General features: G+C 39.4%; 1 protein-coding gene across 3 annotated transcripts in view; it reads right to left on the bottom strand.

The window, feature by feature from the left end:
- KIAA1671 (KIAA1671 ortholog) overlaps positions 1 to 22,518 on the bottom strand; it is a 129,623-nt gene that overhangs the window by 49,661 nt on the left and 57,444 nt on the right. Inside the window, exon 1 of one of the 3 annotated variants that reach the window (XM_054006005.1) lies at positions 4,381 to 5,851. The exons of the other annotated variants lie outside the window; for them this stretch is intronic. Coding sequence (XP_053861980.1) covers positions 4,381 to 4,665 — 285 coding nt within the window. The 5' untranslated portion in view covers positions 4,666 to 5,851. Of the gene's footprint in view, positions 1 to 4,380; positions 5,852 to 22,518 lie in introns of those variants that run through there. 3 annotated transcript variants of the gene reach the window in all.

Raw genomic sequence — 22,518 nt, 5'->3', positions numbered from 1 at the left:
GGCCATCTTTTTGTTCTGTGATTGAACAGCCTCTAACACAATAGGGTCCTGTTCCATGCCTGAGGCATCTATGGCACTATGGTAATATAAATAATAAATTAAAAACATATTTGGGATCCTTATATCACTTGACTGACCCTGCACGAACAACAGTTCACACACACCCACACCATACACACAAAGAACTCAAAACAAATTAAAAATAAATAAATTAATCTATATATAGATTCTGTTGATTCAAGTTTCTGCTATCCAATAGTGGTCTCACATAAGGCCATCTATTCCTCTGGTTTTATTTTAGAAATACAGGTCTGAAATGATAATATTTTGAGATTAGAAGTGATTGCTGTAAAGTGCAAATTGGACTCACAATGTGCTCTGTATAAGGTCTTGTACCCTCATGTAAACTAAAAAACTAGATTTTGAATTAGGCATTTCCTTCCAGACTTCCTTCCTGAGGACTCTGTAGTTGAACTTCTTCACCAGGCAGCTAGAGGCAGAAAGAATCATGTCAGGAAGTTAATGCTGCAAAAATTACTAAATCTGAAATTTTGAAGAGATGTAAACAAAGAAAAGAGCACCAAAGAGAGGGAAGGAGATTTTACAATAAAAGAACCTAACATTTACACCAAAAACAATTGTGTTGATCTATCATGGCGTCTATTCCCTGAGCTGTTACTCTAGTTAGTCCCCTTCACAGCCCAGTATCTGCTTCTGCAAGATCCAGAAAGAAGTTACTGGCCCTGATCTTCAGCTGAAGCCAAGAACTGAAGCGTGGGGTCCAAGGAGGTGAAGGTTATTTTAAGTCACCTTTACACTCCCTGATTTCTGGGATTTCTCTGTGCTAGGTTAGGGTTAAGCCACATAGCCTGCACTAGCCGCACGAAGGGGGAAGTATAGGAACTACTGAGACTCTGCCTCACCGGTGGATTGCCCTAGGCTAGAAAATCTTTTAAGAGACAAGTAAGCCTAAATTAGATTATTGGAGCATTGTGAATCTGCCCAATGGCTGGGGAGGACCTGCCCCATGCAGTGTTTGTTACATCAGTCTGTGGCCATGGAAGTATAGTTACAAACTCTGGATGAAAACATGCCTGCAGGGTTCCATAGGAAATAAAAGAGAAAACACTGATTTTAGTACAAAATAATTAACAAATATGGCAAAATAAAACTAAGAAAAAGAAGCACACAGTCTAATGCTTTAAGTATGATGCACTAAATCAGGGATCAGCAACTTTTGTCACGTGGCTCGCCAGGGTAAGCACCCTGGTGGGCCGGGCCGGTTTGTTTACCTGCCGCATCAGCAGGTTCGGCCGATCACGGCTCCCACTGGCCGCGGTTCGCCGCTCCAGGCCAATGGAGGCGGCGGGAAGCCGCATGGGGCGAGAGATGTGCTGGCCACCGCTTCCCACCGCCCCCATTGGCCTGGGACGGTGAACCACGGCCAGTGGGAGCCATGATCGGCCGAACCTGCGGACGCGGCAGGTAAACAAACCGGCCCGGCCCGCCAGGGTGCTTACTCTGGTGAGCCACGTGCCAAAGGTTGACGATCCCTGCACTAAATATTAAAATTTCTCAAAATGGTACCATGAAGCAAGTCACATAGCAAGAAAAAACACACGTGTTCATTTCACAGATCAGCCTGTCATCTCCTAATGAACTTTAACATATTTTAATAGGTATCCTGTGAGGAAGGTCCAGAGAGTTTCATAGAAGGGGTTGGTACAAAGGGAAGGAGTGGATACATTTTTTTTTAAGTTAAACATTATTACTGAACTGTCTTCCTCTTCCACTTCACCCAAACTACTTCTGGGGGCATTCAGAGCATGGTATGCTTAGATCAACTGTAATTTCAGCTGTGTAGTTCACCTTGAGTTTTGTAAGTTCCTTCGTGTCTTGTCCAACACTAAGCATTCAATCAGTACTGTACTGCAATGGAACACAAGAATTCAACTTCACCTAGAAAGAACTGGGTGGCATTCACTAGTGGACAGCTAACTCCCAAACTAGTAAGCAAACGCTTATCTTCATAGTCATTTGAAAGTACGCCACAAAAAGTATCAAGAGCAAACTTACACTACCATTGTAAAAATGATTAACAACCAAACCATTTATGATGGATTACACACGGTTTTAACTACATTGGTATTTAATAAAAATCTATTAGTGATTCCATGGAGTTACTAAAACAAACCTCAACTTCAGCCCCAGTCAGAAAGGTAAAATTTCTGTGAAAGTACTGCCAGATACTGAATCATACTGAATATAAACTCCATTATGTAGGGGCTTTTCTTGTTTAAAATTGATTTAGGATGACAACAAATAAAACTAAGCTTCTACAGTAATTCTAAGTCCCTGTATCCCTAGGCTATTTTGGTTAAACTGAACCATGCAAATGCTTAAGTTTGTAAATATTGATGTTATTTCAGTTAAACTACTCACATGCTTAAAGTTAAAACATGCATAAATGTTTGCAGGATTCAGACCTAAAGTGGCTCTGGTGCCTGCATGAGCAGTAAGTTCAAAGGCCACCCTACCTTTCGAGAAGATTTTCTACGCTGTAAGCCATGGGAAGTTTTGTTGTGTTATTTCTAAACGACCTGTTAAGCAAGAGGCAGAGTCCATTCCTTTTTATTTCTGAAGCCATATATTTGTATCACTTTTGCATGATAATTTTAAATTGTTTTTCATTTTGACAACACTGTGTAGTGTCACAATTTCCCATGAGGTGCTTCCTCCCCACACACCCATTACATTTCTTTCCAACTAAACTTGCCTCTTTCCTGCTTTTGTGCTTCTTTGACAACACATCTTTTTCAGTTTCTTTAGCTGAGCTGCCAAACCGTAAATAAACAAGAAGTCAGACCAATAAAGTGTTGTAGGTTTTATTGCTGATGAAATATTAGCAGGCCATTCACGGTTTATTTAGGCACTAGAAATGAAGGGCTTGATCCTGCTCCCACTGAAAGCAAGGGAAAACTCGCTTGCTTTCAATGGTGCAAAAGGAAGCCCTAAGTCAGAAGTCTGCTTTAAAATTTGTTGAACTATTCTTTAAATGTTTGTAGCCATTTATTAAATTCCTTCCCAATAAAACTATTATTTAAAAGAGACTTGGCTCATTTAACAATCAGAATGAGCAGCGTGTACTACCTTTCCTTTTAGTTCACTAGGAAAACGGCAGTTGGAACTACCTGAAACATTGTGGCTTTATAATGCATAGATACAGATTATGAACTACAGAGGTTTAACTTTTGCCCAAACATTTTATGGTGATTTGTCAACTAAGCCTGGCAGAAATCTGCTAGGTAGGGACAAGAGCAGGATCCCCAATCCCCATACTACACCTCTACCCCGATATAACGAGACCCGATATAACACGAATTCGGATACAATACGGTAAAGCAGTGCTCCTGGGGGGCGGGGCTGCGCACTCTGGTGGATCAAAGCAAGTTTGATATAACGCGGTTTCACTTATAACGCGTAAGATTTTTTGGCTCCCAAGGACAGCGTTATATCAAGGTAGAGGTGTATTTCAGAATGTCCTCAAATTGAGCTTTTATTTGACCTGGGGAATTCTTACCCCCTCATATGCATAAAAAACTCTTCCCTATGCAGTGTGCATTTCTCTTATCACCTTGTCATGCTAGTTATTTAACAAGAAAGTGTGCATTGTCTGAAGATAACTCCCAAAAAGAAAAAGACATTTAATCAAAAAATGGTTCCATGTGGCCCAAAGTCAGAGTGTATGGAGAGCAAGCCAGACCATTCTCACATGCTCTCACTAAACTATGCCCTGCAGATTCCAGTGTGGGTCCTAAATTCTGTATTTCATAATACTAACATGTTAATTATTACATAAGAATAAACAAGCTTTTAGTCCCTTATTGGGCAATATTATTGGCTTACTATTAGCTACAAGGTGACAGCACCTTGATTCTTTTTAACCAGTCTACATTAATTATTTCACCTAAACCATTGTTATTAAAAATGAAAAGAACAAATGTACACATCAAGTAAGAAGTTACATTGGGCAAATGTGTTCTCCATCTGCATACCAAATACAAAGCAGCTTCAGACTAACTTTTGCCAATTACAGACTAGACCTTTGTCCTATCTTAATTTTAAGAGAACACCAAAGTTAGTTTTTGTCAAAAACTTGTGTAAATTAACTTTGACCAGTGAGAGTTAATGGAAATTTCTATTTGCACTACAGAAAAAGCCCAGCTCATTTACAAACAGGCAGCATTACAAGTGTTTTGGAAGATATTTTTAAACTGAAAAGCTGACATGACACAGATCAGTGTTCCTGGCCAAGATGCTGCAGTGAAAAACTTCCTTCATTTTTATCATAAGTTAACTAAAAAAGGGGGCATTGCTTACAAGGTCTGGTGGCTCTGAACTGGCTTGCCTCTTCCTCAGGGAGGAGAACCTCTGCTGACTCCGCACTGAAAACCTTCGAAATGATTCTCTGCTCCGGGATGCAAAATGCCTGAAGGAGGAGGTTCGCTTGAAGGGAGTTCTGCTTCCACCCTCCCCGCTAGTCCGTTCATGAGCAACTGCAGTTGTGACTAAATTTAGTGCCTCCTGTAAGGATCTACGCACTGTCCCCATCCACTGGGTCATGTGAGTTTGTGCCACTGTCAGTTTGTCTCCAAGGTAATCCATTGTTCCAGGGGGGAAAAAAAGGAGGGGATCAATATTCAATGTCAATTTATTCTTTTTAATTCTCTATACTCCTTACAGTGCTGTTTGTTTTGCAGAAAAACAGTCTATAAATTTTTTTTCGACAGAGTCTAGTGTAAATAAATAGCACTAGACTAAAACAGACGTCAGTATTTTTAAATAACAGAAGGTATGTGTGGTGGAGGTTGGTATTTCTCAAATAAAAAATAAATAAAATGGAATTTCTTCTTTCTTACAAATCAGATTTCCAATTACCAAAGAACCTCATAAAAATAAATTTAATTTTTATCAGCCATGTAAACAAAAGAAAATTAAGGTTTAACTTCTGAAAATAGTTACTTGAAAACAGTTTGTCAATTTACAAGCATAGAATTGTTCTCTTACTTTCTCATTGCCGAACAGGAAAAACACAGCTCCTTTTAAAGCCAAGATATATGTATATTTTTAATATTAGAATTCTAGAAGGAATCTTATTCTTCTGGCCTGGCAGGTTTTCAGGCAACAGTAGGTTTCACAGATTTCTGATGCTTTCATACAATCCATTCACTTGACAAAGTGATACGTCTTCTGACCAATAAATCCAGGTCTTTTACTATGAAGCCAGGTATCAGGGATCGCAGAATCCCCTTTTCACAGGTCACACTTAATCCTCAGAGCCATGTTAGGAGATTTTCATTTCCGGAGGCACACAAATCCCAAGATAGTCAGGCAAAATGAAGCTGAAGGGGAACTGTGTTAAGTCTGCTGCCTTCAAGACTGGACTTGCTGGTTGCTCAGAGCCTGCCAAAAGATCTTCTGGATGACATCAGCTCTCCCCTTAGAAAGGGGCTTCAGAACGGAGGAATGTAGCAGGGAATGATAAACTGCTGTACAAGTAGTCAGCAGAGACACTTTCTCCACCCCATCACAAGTCGCTACACACTTTTGCTCCTCTCTCTATACCACTAGGAAATACACTCTTGAAGATGATGTTGGCTAGCATAGCTGCCTGCAAGCCCATCTGAATCTTACAAATCAAGAGCCTGCCATGCTCTGAATTCTCCCTGAATAAGGCTCAAGAGGCTATAAGCAGATGAAAAACTGCTGCCTTTGGTATCTTATTCTGTTCACTCGGTTCCTTCCCTTTCTCTCCTCCTCCTCTAGAGAAAAAACAATGAGCTAGGTGAAACAGCCGCAGAGGTCTGCCTAAGGAAGGATCTGGGCTGGGCTTTATTATAGTACAGGCAGGATTGCCATGGCAACCAAGGGAACAGCATCTGCCTGCTGCCTGGGCAGGCAGGAGAGTTGAACAGATCTATTGGAATGATTCATAGTTTGCATATGTCACGTGTACTTACAGATTTTAACCCTTCCCTAGAACTGCGATAGAAACATTTCAGTGAATGGACATTTTAGTAAACCGCCAGAGACACTACTGTACATCAAAATGCAGCAGCCTAGCGGCAGAAAACTATAAACAGAGATCACATTATAAATGCAGGCACTATAAATCTTAAGAATTCTAGAGTATTTGCCACACACCATTTTGTTCACAAATTTTAAAAACTACTTTTGGCTTAATGACCTTTCTTATAATATGAAACAGTCATAACAGATAATGATTAACCCAGAGTATTAAAGAAAAGCTTCAAAGATCTATTTGGTTTATTGTTTTCTAGATGAATTAGATTAGAAATAATGTTTTGAGTTTAGTTTTAGTTAACTGTTACACAAATTTCTATTGTTAGACAAAAACAAAGTAAGTTTCCCCATTTGACGTTCCCATATATACTTTTGAAGATTCTCAAAAATCCTGACATCAAAGGAGGTACACTAGTACTGATAGGATTTAAAGGTCATCAATTCCAAGATGTTAGAAAATGCAATTCAAGGAAACTCTAGAGTCTACTTTCAAACAAAACAAGAACTACCAAAACAAAAATCTAGTGACTTTTAGGACAGCAGAGCCTTCGGATGTTTGAGGAGGGGTGTCATGTGTATACTAATTTCCACTGTATTTCCAGAAAAAAATTGGAAGACCAGTAAACATACAGGGGACAAGTTTTGCTGACCATGTCAAATGTATGTGAAATATCCCAAATTTGTCCACGTAAGGGTTTATCTGTGTCAGATTTTCACAATCAACAATGACAGCATGTAACTTTGGGAAGTCAACTGTTCATTGCTCAGGATGGAAATTCTGGAATAATCAGTTCAAAAGAACTGTAGAAATAACTATGTATAAGGAATACTAAGGTTCTATTCAACTAACAAACTACATGTCCAAGGGCTTCAAAATTAAGACCATAACTGCAATTCACCATGAAAAGGAAAGATGCAAGTATTAAGACAAGGAATGTGTGTTAACTTTAAAGTGTCCTTGTTTTTTTGTTTCTGCCACAAACTAGCATTTTATTTAATCTCTCTCTCTCTCTCTGGTGCAGTCCTTCCAGGAAGATTATAAAATGCATATTTAACTGACAAACAAGCAGCTTCTGTATATTTTCCTGACATGGCTTCCAGCAGGCTGTTTCACAATGACAGAAAAATACTATTTCAACCTTTCTTTGAGGCATACTTAAACAAACAAAGCACAAGACAATGACACAAAAGGAACCAATGTGACTTATTGGGGGAAACAGGATTTCTCCTTCTTCAAAACACGTATTATTGGGACTGCATTTCAACATGTCACTTGGATCCAGCCATGTCAACCTGTTTCTAGTCTTAAACCTGTCCAGTCACAGGGATCTTCACAATACATTTATGGCTCAACAACAACTAAACTAAGACCTTGTCTACCCTACAAAGTTTTGTCAGCAAAAATTGTCTTTTGCCGACAAGACAGGGGAGGTATACGCACTACAAAGCTACTTTTGGCGACAAAACTCTGCTGTTTTGCCGACAAAACAAAACCACCTCAACAAGAGGCATAAAGCTTTTTGCGACAAAGCTCAGTGCAGACTCTGCTGTTTGTTTTGTCGACATAACTGGCTTCCCCCAGTATCCCACCATGCCTGCCATGACCACTCTGCTGGCATGCACCCCTCCCCTTTTAAAGTTTCTGGAAGTATCTGACAGCTGAGCGTGCTGCTCAGCTGGGGGGAATAAAGAGAAAATTATTAACCTGGAAGGCTCCTGTTGTGCCCTGCACGGGAGCACAGCGGCAGGCAGACTGCGGCTGCAGGGAGGCAGAGGGGGGGGAGGGACGGGACTGCTGCAATGCTCTGACATTCCTCAGCACGGAGAGCTCCCAGAGCCACTCTGGATGCTGCTCCCCGCAGATGAGGTGGCTGTGGGAGAACTCGGAGGGAATCACAGAACCAATCACAGAATCACAGGCAGGCAGAGCAGGCTGCTTCAGGAGAGACCAGTGTGCCAAGGAGAGCCAGGGGCTGATGTGGGGGTGGGTGTGTGGGTGGGTGTCCCCCTCACCCTGCCTCAGGATAGATCAGTCAGCCTGCTGTCTCCCCCGCCCCAGACACACCACTCTCCCCCCACCCCCCATTTCAGTTGAAAAGCGGCTGACAATCTACTTGGACGCCCCTGGAAGGATGGGAGGAGAAACCTGCATCATGTGACGCTATACCTGCCCCATGAGGCATTGCAAACCCTTCCCAAAGCACTCTGCGGCCAGTTGCACAGTGGGATAATATTTTTTATTTAAATTGGATTTTTTTGATAAAATGCTTTTTGAGGAAAAAACCCTATCTAAAGATCGTTTTAATTAAGATACATTACAGCTCAAAGATATCTCATCATGGATAGGGATTATAAATTCTAATTCTATAGTATGAGACAATATATTCATGTAATGTTTAAGAAAAGTTTTGTAAATGAGTTCCAATAGTTCATGGATTAGGGACCCAATTTTATGGGGTTCCAGGGGCTTCTGTATAGATTATTTAGGTTAATCTTTCTATCTACCCAATGGAACTCAGTGCTCAGTGTAGAAGATACCATCAGAGATGCTTAGTTTTGCAGTTCTCAAACTGTGGATTTGTGTCTCCAGAGGTAACATGCTTGTTAACAGCCAAAATGTTTTTAAATAAATAAATAAATATATAGAGGAGAGAAATAACAGACCTCAACTCTATTGTTCCTCTGCAAATTTGTGTACACGGAGTCAATCCTTTACCTCTCTCTAAAAGTGCAAAGTTTCAAAAAGTTCAATGAATAGAAGATCGTTGGGGGCTGAATAGATCTGGACAAGGAGAAGAAGTCTGGAGATAAACGTGAGAAGCGAGGGACATATGCTTTTTTGTTAAAATATTATATGTTTGCTGTTGAAGAAAAAAACAGAATACTTAACATTGTTGTTTTAGTTAAATAAAACAATTTAAATGTCTGTCTGGTGATGTTCTCCTCCTAATACAGCATGGGAAGAAAATCCTCCAAATATTAATGATTAACCTGTTGAATTGGAGATAGTTAACTTCCCAATGACTTCATAAATATCTACTTCAATTACCTTTAGTAAATGAAATAACCAATCATTCATTCTCTGATATAGATGTAAAACACACATGAAAAGTTTTCAAAATAAATCACTCTTTAAAAAGGTATAGTGTGTACCTTCTAAAAATGAAACCTACATCTATCTCTGAGTTGTGAAGAATATGTATTAAGGTTATAACAACCAACAAGAATGCACTTTTATGTAGAAAAACATGATTAAATCTAGTCTTCCTGACTAGTGATTTAAATCATGATTTAAATCAAATCCACCCTGTCTAGTTCAATTTAGTTATGCATGACTGTGTGAAAATCAGTACTACAAAAATCATCCTTTTACCTGCCTCTCCTACTTAACTAGGCAGCATGACTTAATAATACAGCCTTATTTGGGGCGGAATTTTTATTTCATTTCTACATTCTGAACTAGTATCACTCTGTGAAAGAGCATCATTGACTAACAAGTAAGTTATTCGAAAATTTTAACATGATTTTAGTCATTTTAAGAACAATTGTTTTAACAAGTATTTTTTCAAGCCTCAGAACACATGAGGAAAAGTGAGCGTTGCCATGTGGATTTCCATCATCTTCATATGTTCAGTCCCAACAGACAATAGGGCCAGTAATGTCTGAAGGATTATTCTAACTATATCATGTTAATTAACAATGCTTCTCTCTTGCATACAATAAGGTAATACAATAGTACATATCTTGCCAGGAATCAGTTAAGATTTTAGATTATGATTTTAATATTAGATAAAAGGACCTAATATCAAACTTTAGATCATAAGCATGAAAGGCAAATAAAGACAGCATCAACACTATGTGATTGGTGCCTTCTACAAATAAAGTGTTTCTGTCTACCAGGAAAAGCTGACTCTTCATTCCTTTTAGTATATAATTTCCTTGGTCTCTTCCCTTTCAGCCTTCCTTTTAAAAAAATGTTTAAACCATGCATTTTAGAAACAAAACTTCACTACTCTAGTCATTTAACCACCTTAAGAGAGCCTAGAATTGCATGGTTGTGTGGATGTCAAGGCTATTCCTACAACGGTTGGCATGAAAGAGTAATAAAGTTATGATTACTGTGCGACTAATCTCCTTAAATTCCTCCTGAAGGCATTAGTTTATATTTGTAAGTGTACAGGCTTCATAAGAGTAGTGAAAAGTTCTACGTCTGAGGGTCATTGCTCAGTGTAAACTGAGAATTATTACTGAACTGTAATACCGATATAATTAGTAACTTATATGTGGTTATTGCACTTAATAACGTATTTTACATCTCTGACTTCCCAAAGCCAGTCATAAACACTGATTACTTTTAGGCCGCAACGAAATGAAATTGTGTTAGCAAAAGTAAGCCCCCACATCATGGAGACCATCCCTTAACACAGCAAATATTGGGGTTTTTGTTTATGTGTTTTAAAATATGTTCTCATCATAGAGGTCTAACACTATTTCTGAGTTTTGAAGGACAATTCAACCTATAGAGAAAGAGCGTTCTTATATTTACATAGCTTTGTCTTTAAAACAAATTACGTGTGTATGTACACTCTCTCTAACCAAAAGTTTGGGATTTTCTTTTTAACTGCACACACAAGTGTTAGGGACTAACGTGTATTACTGCCATTTCAAAAGTAAGACGCAAAATAGTTTTTAAATTATGGCAGTAAAAATTTAATACTATAAACACCATGTAAATTGTTGTATATAATACAGGAACCTTACACTATTACTATACATTCTGTACATTCAGTTTAGTCTAAATGCTAAAGTACAAATGTGTGGTGAATATTGGACAAATCTCTCTCCTCAGAACTCTATGTGGTGCAGGAAAGTGGAGCCCCCAGCAGGGAGCTGGTTACACCTTCAGCTCCCCAATTCTGAAGTTCTGCTAGAATTTTCGAACTAACTTAAAACTGCAGTTGGGCACCTCCATGTTGTATTGCTGACACAGGGTACTTAATGATCCATACACCAATGGAGGATTGGCATAGCGGTGCTGAATTACACCAAGCCCCTGATAAGCCATCTTTGCCAGTGTAGGGAAGGAGGCAGGTGCACAGACTGAGATCCAGCCCAGTAGTTTCCAGCCGAGAGATTCCCCTTGCCAGAGGAACTCTGCTGACCATTTGTGGCCAGGTTGTTGCCCCTTTCTGCTGCCTGTGTGACAAAGGAGCTGTAAGCTCTCTAGGAAATCTGATCCATTCTGTTTTATATTAACGCTTTAAAAATTAATAAGCTATTATGCATATTTTACTGCATTTGTCCTTAGAAATAAGTGCCATTACTGATTTGAGAGTCTATCTGCAACACTGAATTTAGAATCTTTTAACTGTGTCATACTGTGACACCCTGTACCCCATGTTCACCATTTTTATATGGTTTTGATATATTTTGTATAAAGTGTGCTTTGTGAGATATCATTTGAAAACTCAATCTGCTGATTATTATTATTCTGTTGAAATGTAACATCACTGCATGTAAAATTATGAGATTTTGCTATATGATTATTACTGAAACAGGTCTTAGTTCTGGGTAATGGCCACAAACCATTTTCTCAGAGACAAAGACACACTGGCAGGCCAACAAGATGCTAAAAAGCCATTATCTTGCTTAACTGGCCAACCGCCAACGGTGGGGGGGGGGAAGAGTATAAACAAATAATTTACATTTCAACACAGAAACACTTCAAACCTCATGTACACAGGAGGCTGTTTGTCTGCAGCCCGGGATAGGGTAACCCCCCTAAAAAGGAGGAGGGTATAAAATAAGAGACACACCTCCACATCACTGCTCCTTCTCAATTTCTACTCACAGCAGCGATATCACTTGAAAAACAAAAGCAGCATTATTGAACTGGGGGAGTTTTCCAGCCAGAACAGGCTGCAATAGGCTTTTGGTGAGAAAAACTACTTTCTTGCTTTGAAACCTATTAGCCTTAGTAAAGTTTAGGAATTAGCTTGCGTATTTATCCTTTTATTTCTTTTTAAACAATTCTGAATTTTATGTCTTATCATTTGTAATCACTTAAAATCTATCTTTCTCCAGTTAATAAACTTGTTTTATTGTTTTATCTAAACCACTGTGTTTTGGTTGAAGTTCTTAGGAATCTCTACTTAGGTAAAAAAGCCTGGTGTGTAACCATTATCCATTGTTGCAATGACATGACTATGAGCTTACACTGTCCAGGAGGACACTGAACCGTGTAAGTTGCACATTTCTAGGGCAGCGACACTGGAACTGGGGATATGCTGGCGTCGCCCTGTATGTAATTCATGGATGGCAAAGCATAGCATTCCTGTATTCCGCTGAGAGTGAGTTTACATGGAGGGGTTGCTGTTCACCAGCAAAGCAGTGTTCAAGGCATCAAAGCCTGAAGGGGACACAGCAGTCCACATTGCACCCTGGGGAATTTCACACATATGAACACATTACTAGACATAATAGTGTACTACTCCCACATATGCAAGAACTAATTACTACCAGAATGTATTTAATGGAAGCAAAACTAAGCAAATGTCAAACAACTAGGTGTTGACAGGAAGTATCCCAGAACAAGCAACTGAAGCTTCTATAGCTGTCTATAAAAAGTCCTTTAAAGCAGTGGTTCTCAACCAGGAGTCCGGGGCGAGGGGGCGTGAGCAGGTTCTAGGAGCTCCACCAAGCATGGCCAGTGTTAGATTCACGGGGGCCCATGGCAGAAAGCTGAAGCCCCACTGCATGGAGCTGAAGCTTGGGGCCCTGAGCCCTGCCACCCGTGGCTGAGGCCAAAGCCTGAACAATTTAGCTTTTCAGGGGCCCTTCTGGAATGGGGCCCCAGGCAACTGCCTTGCTTGCTACCCCATAACGCCAGCCCTGGCTTTTATATGCAGAAAACCAGTTGTTGTGGCACAGATGGGCCTTGCAATTTTTAGGGCATGTTGGCAGGGGCCTCAGAATGAAAAAGGTTGAGAACCCCTGCTTTAAAGCATATATGTAACTGTTTCCAAGACTTTATAATTCATTTTGCCTGTTAGCTGCACAGCTGGTAGTGTGTAGGTCTGTATAATTACTATTAAATAAGCTTTAAAAAGATCAAGATACACCAAACTCAAATAAACAGGGGTAAATTAAAATTATTGCAGTGAATCGCCTCACTCAAGTAATTAAAATGTGTTGTTAACTATCCATATGTTATATACTTTCATTTCCTTGGACATTCTCAGGAGGACATCCTCACTGTTGGGGAAGAGACATCCAGGTTAGTGCTTGTACCTTAGTAGCTAACTGGAAGTACTGTACAAGCTCATAAAAGCTCAACATATTTCCTCTGAGTATCAGGTGTTTCCACTGCTTTCATTACAGTAGAAATAATTTTACAAGATTCTCTCTCTAGAAACAAAAATCAGAGAACCTCTTTTGTTCTGGTTTATATAAAAATGTATTATCTTCATCCATGTTTTATGCACAGAACTCAACAGGGTCATATTTATCTATTTCAGGACACCTCCATAACTCATGCTATCATCATTACATATGAGAATGTTTACTAGCGTCTTAGCCTTAGTTAAAAATAGTTGGTGTACAGGAGAATCTATTCCTATCTATAAGCAAACACATACAGTGAGAATGAAACAGCAGTCTTTTAATAGAGTGGTGTTTTGAAACTGTGGAAATAGTCTGTAGAACTAAAGTAGAAGCAGTATCTTATTGCTGCTTTAAAGATGAGGGAAAAAATGAATTCAATCTCAAGCAGCTGATGGAGCACAAAGTGTACTCTATGCTTGTGTTTAAATTTAAAATTAAATGCATGATTTGGAGTTTAATTCATGGTCTCAGTCTCCCTCCCAGCAGCATGTTTATCCTTACCAGTAAAAATAAGTAATGAGGGCTAATGCAGGCAGATCAGATGCAGGAGTATTTCAGTATCTGAGTAAATATGACACTGGTTAGAGCATTCTAGTGACATCTAACTTACACTGCACTATATGGAGTGGAAGCATAACGCCTTCCTCAGAAACATCCGCCACTTGCTAATGCCAGCGACAGGACTGATCCTGGCAGTGTTTACCTTCCTACATGGATTGCTTTCCCCTCCCATTCTAGTTAGCAAAAAGATGCAACTGATCTTGAAAGAACTCCACTACATCAGCCAACCAAAATGCAACAAAGCTTCAAAGATATAAATGAAGAGGATTTTGAAAGCTGTGATTTTCCATACTGGAAGAGACATGGGGTAACCATTTATGTTTTTAAGTTATGAAAAACACTGAACCAAGCAAATACATCATATGTGCAAGAAGCACACAGGTCATTATTAAAAATAGAATTTAAGAGAAGACGGAAAACACCTTCACAGTAAAGCTAATAATATATGGAATTAATTATGAGAATGGCATACCATAAAAGTGTATTAATACTGAAAGGATCTTCTGACCATACACCTCTACCCCGATATAACACAACCCAATATAACACGAATTCGGATATAACGCGGTAAAGCAGCGCTCGGGGGTAGGGGGGCGCTGCGCACTCCGGAGGATCAAAGCAAGTTCGATACAACCCGGTTTCACCTATAATGCGGTAAGATTTTTTGGCTTATTGGGGTAGAGGTGTAGAAGAGAAATGTTAACTTGTTTCTACTGATTCAGGGCCTACCAAAATACGTTGTGCTAGCAACTCCTTATGTGTGCTTCTCAATTCAATTAAAGCCATTGTTTTGGTTACATGCATGCTTTGTTTACTTTCCCTTTGGTCAATCTACACAAGCTTTCTCTAAAGCTTTTTCCGTGAAGCACAAGGCTTGCCACTCTATAAATCCTCTGAGAAGGTCACGTTTCCAGCCTCCAAACATTTCAGTACAGAAGTCTCTTTAGCTAAGTAAGGAGTTGTTCCAACACAACAAGTAGTACTGCACAAAATGATTATCTCATGCTGAAATCACCCTGGATTTGTCAAGGGTCTGCAATTCCAGAAAACACTTTCCATGAACACGCACTTCTAAATAGCACAGTATGACTAATTAACACAGTAGTGCAAGTGACTATATTATTCAGACATTGTTGGATACCCATTTTTCTTTGAGCATTTATTCCACCTACAACTCACAAATACAACTGTGTGCAAAGAAATAAGCCCCACTTTTTCTGCCCACAGTGCAAACAAAATTCTAGGTATTTGAATTACATTTTTCCAAAAGCTGCTTTCAACTCTCAGTTCTTGCATGCCTTCAAATACGGGCAATTATGTTAATGTTTACACAGAGTTGGAAGGTCAGATTAGAATAGGCTTGCGTACAGCACAGCATGCGATGAAACATACCAAAAATATAAAACCTCAGTGGCTGGCGGAACTCAGATACGCAGCTTTTGTAGCATGTGTAAGGGTAAAGCCAGAACTAAAACCATTCCCCTGTTGTTTCCCCGGTCATGACCCAGAATTTCACCATCAGCTCTCCAGTTAGGTAAACAGCAGTGGCTAAATAATTAATTTATTATTAATTATCTATCTACTGTTTAAGCATTTTCCAAGGTATCAGCCTGTCTCTAAACCTTAATTTTGTGCTGAAATATTGGCAAAGACCACTTCCATCTTGGTTCTGTTTGTTTCTTTGGCTACATTACATTCTGGCTCCAGAAACTGTACAAGACCTAAATCTGCCCTTGTAAGGCTGTAGTGATCTTGCATTCCAGACTGATTCTGGTTCTCTGTAATTAGTAATGGTACTTAGTTTAACCAGCTGCTTTTGACACTGCAGACTATTTAAAAACAATTAGAACACTGTGCCAGACTTTGCAGCATAGCTCCTGGTTCACTTTGCATTTGGCACACACTATAGCCAGTTTGTTACATATGCAACAAATCCCTAAGTTAACAGGTATTTTGAGGTGCCCCTTATTTTTGGCACTCTGCTCTTCCATGTCTACAAGATACTTTGCATTCTGCATTTACGAAGGAACTGTCAATACTGTTGACAGTTGTCCCGGGTTAGATTTAACAACAACAACAACATATAACATCCCATAATGTTAATATTTGCCACTCTAAGTCGTTATATGAATTAAAAATTACTTCAGTATTCTGACAAATGAAATAAGACTCCAAATATTTTAGAAACTTTCAAATGGTCTGAAATTTGTGAATAGATCTCCTTTCCCTTTCACAGCCTCATTTTTATTTTTTGTTCCTCATATCTGTCTGACCACTACTGCTCGCCCCACATATGCATATATCCTTTCACAAACCTGCAAAACTGCAAGAACTGCTGGAGAAACATAATTCAAGAGTTCTGTTTTTCAGTCCACTCCAAAAGGCCTAAATTGCTTAAAAAAAAAAAAATCTGAACAAAACTAGATTAACGTAATATAATGAGGGCCTGTAGCCAACATGTGATGATTTTTCTTCTCTGTCAGATGTATTATTCAGGTTTTTTTAGAATTATTATGCTCTTGCTAATTCTAATGCTCTGTTTTTTCCTCAACCTGAAAGGCTACAAAAATCAGGACCACTGAGAAGAAGTCTCAGAAACCTCTAGGTTAGGGGAAGCTGTTTTGGCCAGCTTAAGTAAGTACACCACGTTTTACCCGGCTATAGATGCCAGTAATATAAATGTCTCCAAATGTTGGGTCTAATCCCATGTCATTGATTAGAAACTAGGCACTTTGTAGAATTACAGAAGTTCTCTCCATGGCTAACAATGTAAGTCTGATGTGCTTTCATGATTTTTTTAAGATGATTCACTGATCGAATAAACAAAGGTTTTACCTGTCCATGTAGCAATACTTTCTGCAAGTAGCTGCTCTGTTAAAATTTTCAAGCCCGAGTTTGCTTGCTGTTAAAGTTAGCCCAAGAGCTACACTTAGGCCCAAGCAATTAAAACATACTGGAAATACTGTTTGTGATCCTGCATTTTCAGGCATCTGTACTTGTCTATTTTCTTTTTCCAAACAGAATTCTGACTCCTTTGTAGTGTCCCAGGTTATACTGACATAAAAGAAGAGCAGTTTCACTTACCCTCCTATCTAGACTAATTATCAGGGTGGTCTTTCTCCCTGTGTTTGTCCTATCTTCAGTTGTTTACACTACCTTGCTCATTCAGACACCAAGAAGGAATCCACAGAGCTCAGCACAGCCAAAAGCTAGGGGATCTTTTCTGTAATGCAACAAACACTAAATATACACAACAAAATAGGACACACACCAAATTATTTTTATCTTTCTCCTTGTCTACAATTGCCACATAAAACAAGTGACAACGCCTGCTCAAGAAAGGCCGAGGAGTGGAACAGTAGTGGTGTTTTCAGGTCAGAATTTGAGTCCAAGGACTTTGTTTAGCACCTACCTGCAATGGAATCTCTTGTGTAAACTGAAATAGTGATTATCTCTGGTAATGTTTAAACAGAATGCTTGTTTTCGATTTCTATTTAGTTTCCTATTGAAGATTTTAGATTTGTGGTTTTAGTTTTCAATGATGCCCATTTGGGACATTTTAAATCCAGTTTACTGTCCTTAAAATGGAGGGGGGAAAAAAAAAAAAAAAGGCTGAATACACTGCACTAATGCACCTACAATTTTTTTTTTTTCCACTCAATTACAAAACAGGCAGCAGTTTCTACTGATGGCTTTGGTTTTCCTCCCCCATGTGGTTTGTTTTTATTATTATATTCTACAGCCAGCATCTAAGTGACCAGTGGATGAGGAGAGAGTGTGTTGGCAACAGATTATGAATCAATGTTCAGGAATCTTTCACATCTACACATTCATACAAATAAATAGCTGAAAAGGAAAGGTGGGGAAATATTTTATAAAAAAAACTAGCTCTTTCTAATTACAGGACTTTTTTTTGAATAGTTATTTGGAGTGCTACAATAATACTCCCTAAGGTATTAGCATCCCAAAAAGAATGTAATGGAGTTTAGAGTGATCATGATAAAGCTTTTCAAAAGGTACAGGAAATGGCTTATATTTAAAAAAATGTAAACATCATTAGCTTACACTCAAATACTTTAAAATGTTTACCCAGCTTACCAGAATGCACTTTCCTCTAACACTTGAAGGAAACTGTATTGTAATAGCAATAAAATCCTATATAATGGAATTATCATAGTGTAGGAACACTAATTTGGGATCTGATGGCTCACATGATTTGTAATAGCTTACAAGATATTTCTTTTCATAACCATCAATTCAAACCCAAACCAGGATATCAGTGGCCAAAAGATTGTTAAGTGTTCATCTGAAGTGGTCCAGTTCTTATTAGGCAAGATACTTGTCCACATACAAAATACCACCTCAGACCAGGCACCCTTGTTAGCAGCATCAGGAGATGGGATAAGGCCTGGAGCTGTCATTAACCAAACTTTAGAGGCATTAGCTGTAGCCATCACTGGACATGCCTAGCTATCATTCTGTAGCACAACATAGTACAGGGCCTGCCTTAGGGAAAATGGCGCCCTGAGAGAACTTTCTTTGGCACCCTTTAAGTACTGCTCCCCAAGCACCGGGAGGCCGCTCAACAGATGGAACAGCAGCAGGTGGAGTGGTGACCACAGTGCCCTTGGTGGTTACCCACCCCGTAAGGCCGGCTCTGTACATGGGAAAGGTCATTTGAATCCCAAATATCATTTGCTCCCAGGGTAGGCAGAAATGGAGAATGCCCCAAATCAACACAATTCCTCAGGTACATGAAAGGGGAAGGAGGGTTTTATCCTTTGCACCAGTGGCCACTAAATTGCTACTTTTGGGAGAAGAGATAGAGTTCCAAAGAAGTCTCCTTAATGTGGGTTGAGACTGTGTTCCATTGATGTGTAAAAAAAGTGGAAGGGAGTTGGGGGAAGGAAGAAGAGTTCCCTGCTAGAGGCAAAGAAGAACATCAAGCAATCTCCTCACTACAGGGAGCAATTGCAAGGCAGACATTGGTGACTTTAAATACAGTGTTCCTGTGGTCACCACCCAGATTTGGCTGCCATATCTCACTGATGAGGCATATTTACACGGTTATCAGCTGGAAATTAGAGGACAATAGAAGGAACAAGGAGTGGCAAGACAATAGTAATTAAGGAAAGAAAAGAAAGAACAGAAAACAGCAACACTCCTCAGCTCACAATGAGAATCACTACCAGTCACAGTAGGATTAACAGTTAAGAATATCAAGAGTTAAAATATTAAAACTGATAAGGACCTTCAATGCACAAGTACCAGAACTGCTTCTACATTTGAAGAGCTTCTACTTTTCTCTCCCTTGCCTCCCCCACCTTTCCAAAAAAATAATACAATGATCCAATGATGGGCAGCCAGAGTGTTATGCATCACCATCTTTCTATTTTACAAGTGCACCTCTACAGTTACACACACCCAAAGGGACTAGCCAAGAAAACAAAGGTCAGACAATGGGCCCTGCAATCATTTCCTTCCTCCCCACCCCCACAAAGCTGCTAAAGAAATGCATGTCAGCATACATGGAATGGGTGCATCTGAGTCTAATGCTTAGCAGGAAGTTGTCCACATCACAAAACAATCCACCATCACCAACACTAATTGGCAAACTGTTACCAAAGTACATCAATACTACAGAATTTCAGTGTCCATGGCTGGCAATTCAACACTTCATCCCAGCACTAAATTCACTTAAGAATTTTTAGACTCAGTCTCTGGGAACGGGAAGCAAAAACACCTAGTTGTAAAGTATTTCCTAGCCTGAAACCACAACCAGTTATATGGTCTCCTGACTGAAGGGCTGGCACAAACGAAATCAAAGATGTTTGACAACTGGCTGGGAACAAATCAGAGAACATTCTTCTTGTTTAGTTACATATTGAATTTCTGTAAACAGATGAGAAACTTTTCTTTTAAAAAACCTGTTGCCTGAGCATTTTTCTACTTTTTTTTCAAAACTTTCTGAAACTGTTTTCCAATCAAGTTTCATTTCTGTGCATGTGATATTCTAAGGGGAAGCTGTTGTCATATGAAGTATTATTTGATAAAACACTCAATGTTGTGTCTTTCAGTAAACATTTATAAAAGAAGGCTACTTATGTCAAAAATATGGAATTTTTTGAAAACATTTTTCTATCTTAGCTCTAGGTATGATTTATTGACTTTGGCAAAACAAATAAAGGTGAAAGCTGATAATGTAAATGTGTCATTTGGGTCATGGTGGAAAAGCTTTATCAAAAAGGAAAGTTTTGTAGCATTTCCTGAAGACAGTCAGACTCTGGATTCATCTAATCTTCTCTGGAAGTTCATTCCATAGCAGGATTCCCTGAACTGTGAAAACTCTGTCTCTGGCTGTCACACACTTTGCTCTGTGTTTTGTGATCTGCAACTCTGCCTTCTGCTCCCCCCCACCCAGCAACCACCACCTTTCCTGATGTATGTTGTAACCTCATTTGCCTGTTAAATCCATTGTTTAAATTATGAGATCTTTGAGGCCAAGATTTGTCTTAGTATTTTTGTGAAGCATATCTGGCACACTTGTGAACACTACAAAATACAAAGACAACCAATCACCACCACAAATCAAGGAAATTAAATACAAACCCTATGTCAGAAGAACATTCTAGAATACAGCATTTTGAAGAAAGCCACACTGGATTTTAAGTTAACTACTTCAATTGCTATAATGCTGATATTTAAATCCCAGAACTGGAAATTGGGGTTTTTTGTTAAATAAGAAATTCTGAATGCACTAGAAGTCTAAGTTTACTCTGGCTTGGTCAATATTAGATGGAACATCCCAACAGAAGTGTGGTTGTCATGACTCTGAAAACGTTAATATGAAATGTCATTCCTCATTTTAATTACAGGGAAATATTTGTAATGAAATAACACCTGTTGCTTTCAAAGCTGAATAGTCTTTAACTTGTCTACACTTGCCACAAATGTTAAACAAGTTTTTTGTCAGTGTAAAGCATTCTTATTGCTTAAGTATTCTGTATTCATTTAGCTATTAAGATGAATGTCTTGAAGTTTGTTTATAAGAGGTTAAGGTGTCCAGACAAATTTAGTTATGCATTTTTTCCGCTGGTCCAAAACTTGTCTAACAAAATACACTCAGAACAAACATTCTTTATGAAATCTCCAGGCTTCTTTGGATTGGCAGAAACTATTTTAACTGTAAATATTTCAGCTGTATCTCCTATTTAGTCAGTTCACCCACCATTAAGTGTTTTGTCCAAGAGTGTACATACAGTAACTCCTGACTTAAAGTCATCCCAGTTAACATTGTTTCATTATTAGGTTGCTGATCTATTAGAGAACATACTCATTTAAAGTCACGCAACGTTCCCTTATAAGGTTGTTTGGCTCACCCCGCTCCACCTGCTCGCCTGGCGCTCCTGTCGGGGAGTGGGGTCAAGGTGCAGGGGCTTGCCTCATTCTGCCCACCCAGCGCTCCTGCCAGGGAGCAGGGTCGGGGAGTGGGAGCTTGCCCTGTTCCACCCACCTGGCATTCCAGCTGGGGGGCAGGGTCGGGGTGCGTGGGATTATCCCACTCTGCCCGCCCAGCATTCCAGCTGGGGAGCGGGCAAGCCCCCGCGTCCCGACCCCGCTACGCCCTGCCTCAACCAAGCTTCACAATCATTGGTGAATAAAGTATTGCAGTTTGTTTAAAATTATTTAAAACATATACTGTATATGTATACGTCTTTTGTCTGGGTGAAAAAAATTTCCCTGAAACCTAACCCATCTCTCCCCATTTACATTAATTCTTATGGGGAAATTGGATTCACTTTAAGTGAAACGATGTTAAGTAGCATTTTTCAGGAACATGACTACAACATTAAGTGAGGAGTTACTGTATACGTGAGAGTGAACAGGAGTGTGATCTGGACCTAGAGAAATGTGCAACAGCCAAACAATGCAACAATGGCCTTACTACCCCTCGCAGTCTTCCTTCCAAGCTTCCCTTCATTGGTTTGTTACACTCACTTGCTCAATCTTGTTTCAAATTGGTTTTAAGTTCTTAGGGCAGGGACCATATGCAAAGAGGTCTTGAACTTGTCTGGGGCTTTTGGGAGCTTCCATAGTACAGATAAACAAAACAAACAAACAGGACGCACATGAGCCACCCTTCAATAAATGATGTTTTGCATAGAGTGCAGTGATCACACATCTACACTGAGAACTTCCAGTCCACAGGAATCAGAAGTTTCAGAGTAACAGCCGTGTTAGTCTGTATCCGCAAAAAGAAGAACAGGAGTACTTGTGGCATTTGTTAGTCTCTAAGGTGCCACAAGTACTCCTGTTCTTCTTAGTCCACAGGAACATGCCCTCGACATAAGCCTTGATTGTGTGGTACACATCTACACTTCCCCTGTACATATATCCAACGTTCCAAAAAATACTTAAATACCACAGTGACGGGGCAAGATAGCAGTGGGGCGGGGGGCACTCAAAAGTTAGGAAATGCCACAGTTAAGG

The sequence above is a fragment of the Malaclemys terrapin genome, chromosome 16, assembly GCF_027887155.1.
Source record: "Malaclemys terrapin pileata isolate rMalTer1 chromosome 16, rMalTer1.hap1, whole genome shotgun sequence".
NCBI classification, from domain to species: domain Eukaryota; kingdom Metazoa; phylum Chordata; order Testudines; family Emydidae; genus Malaclemys; species Malaclemys terrapin.
The sequence above is the reverse complement of the archived record's forward strand: the minus strand, read 5'-3'. Positions and strand labels throughout refer to the sequence as shown.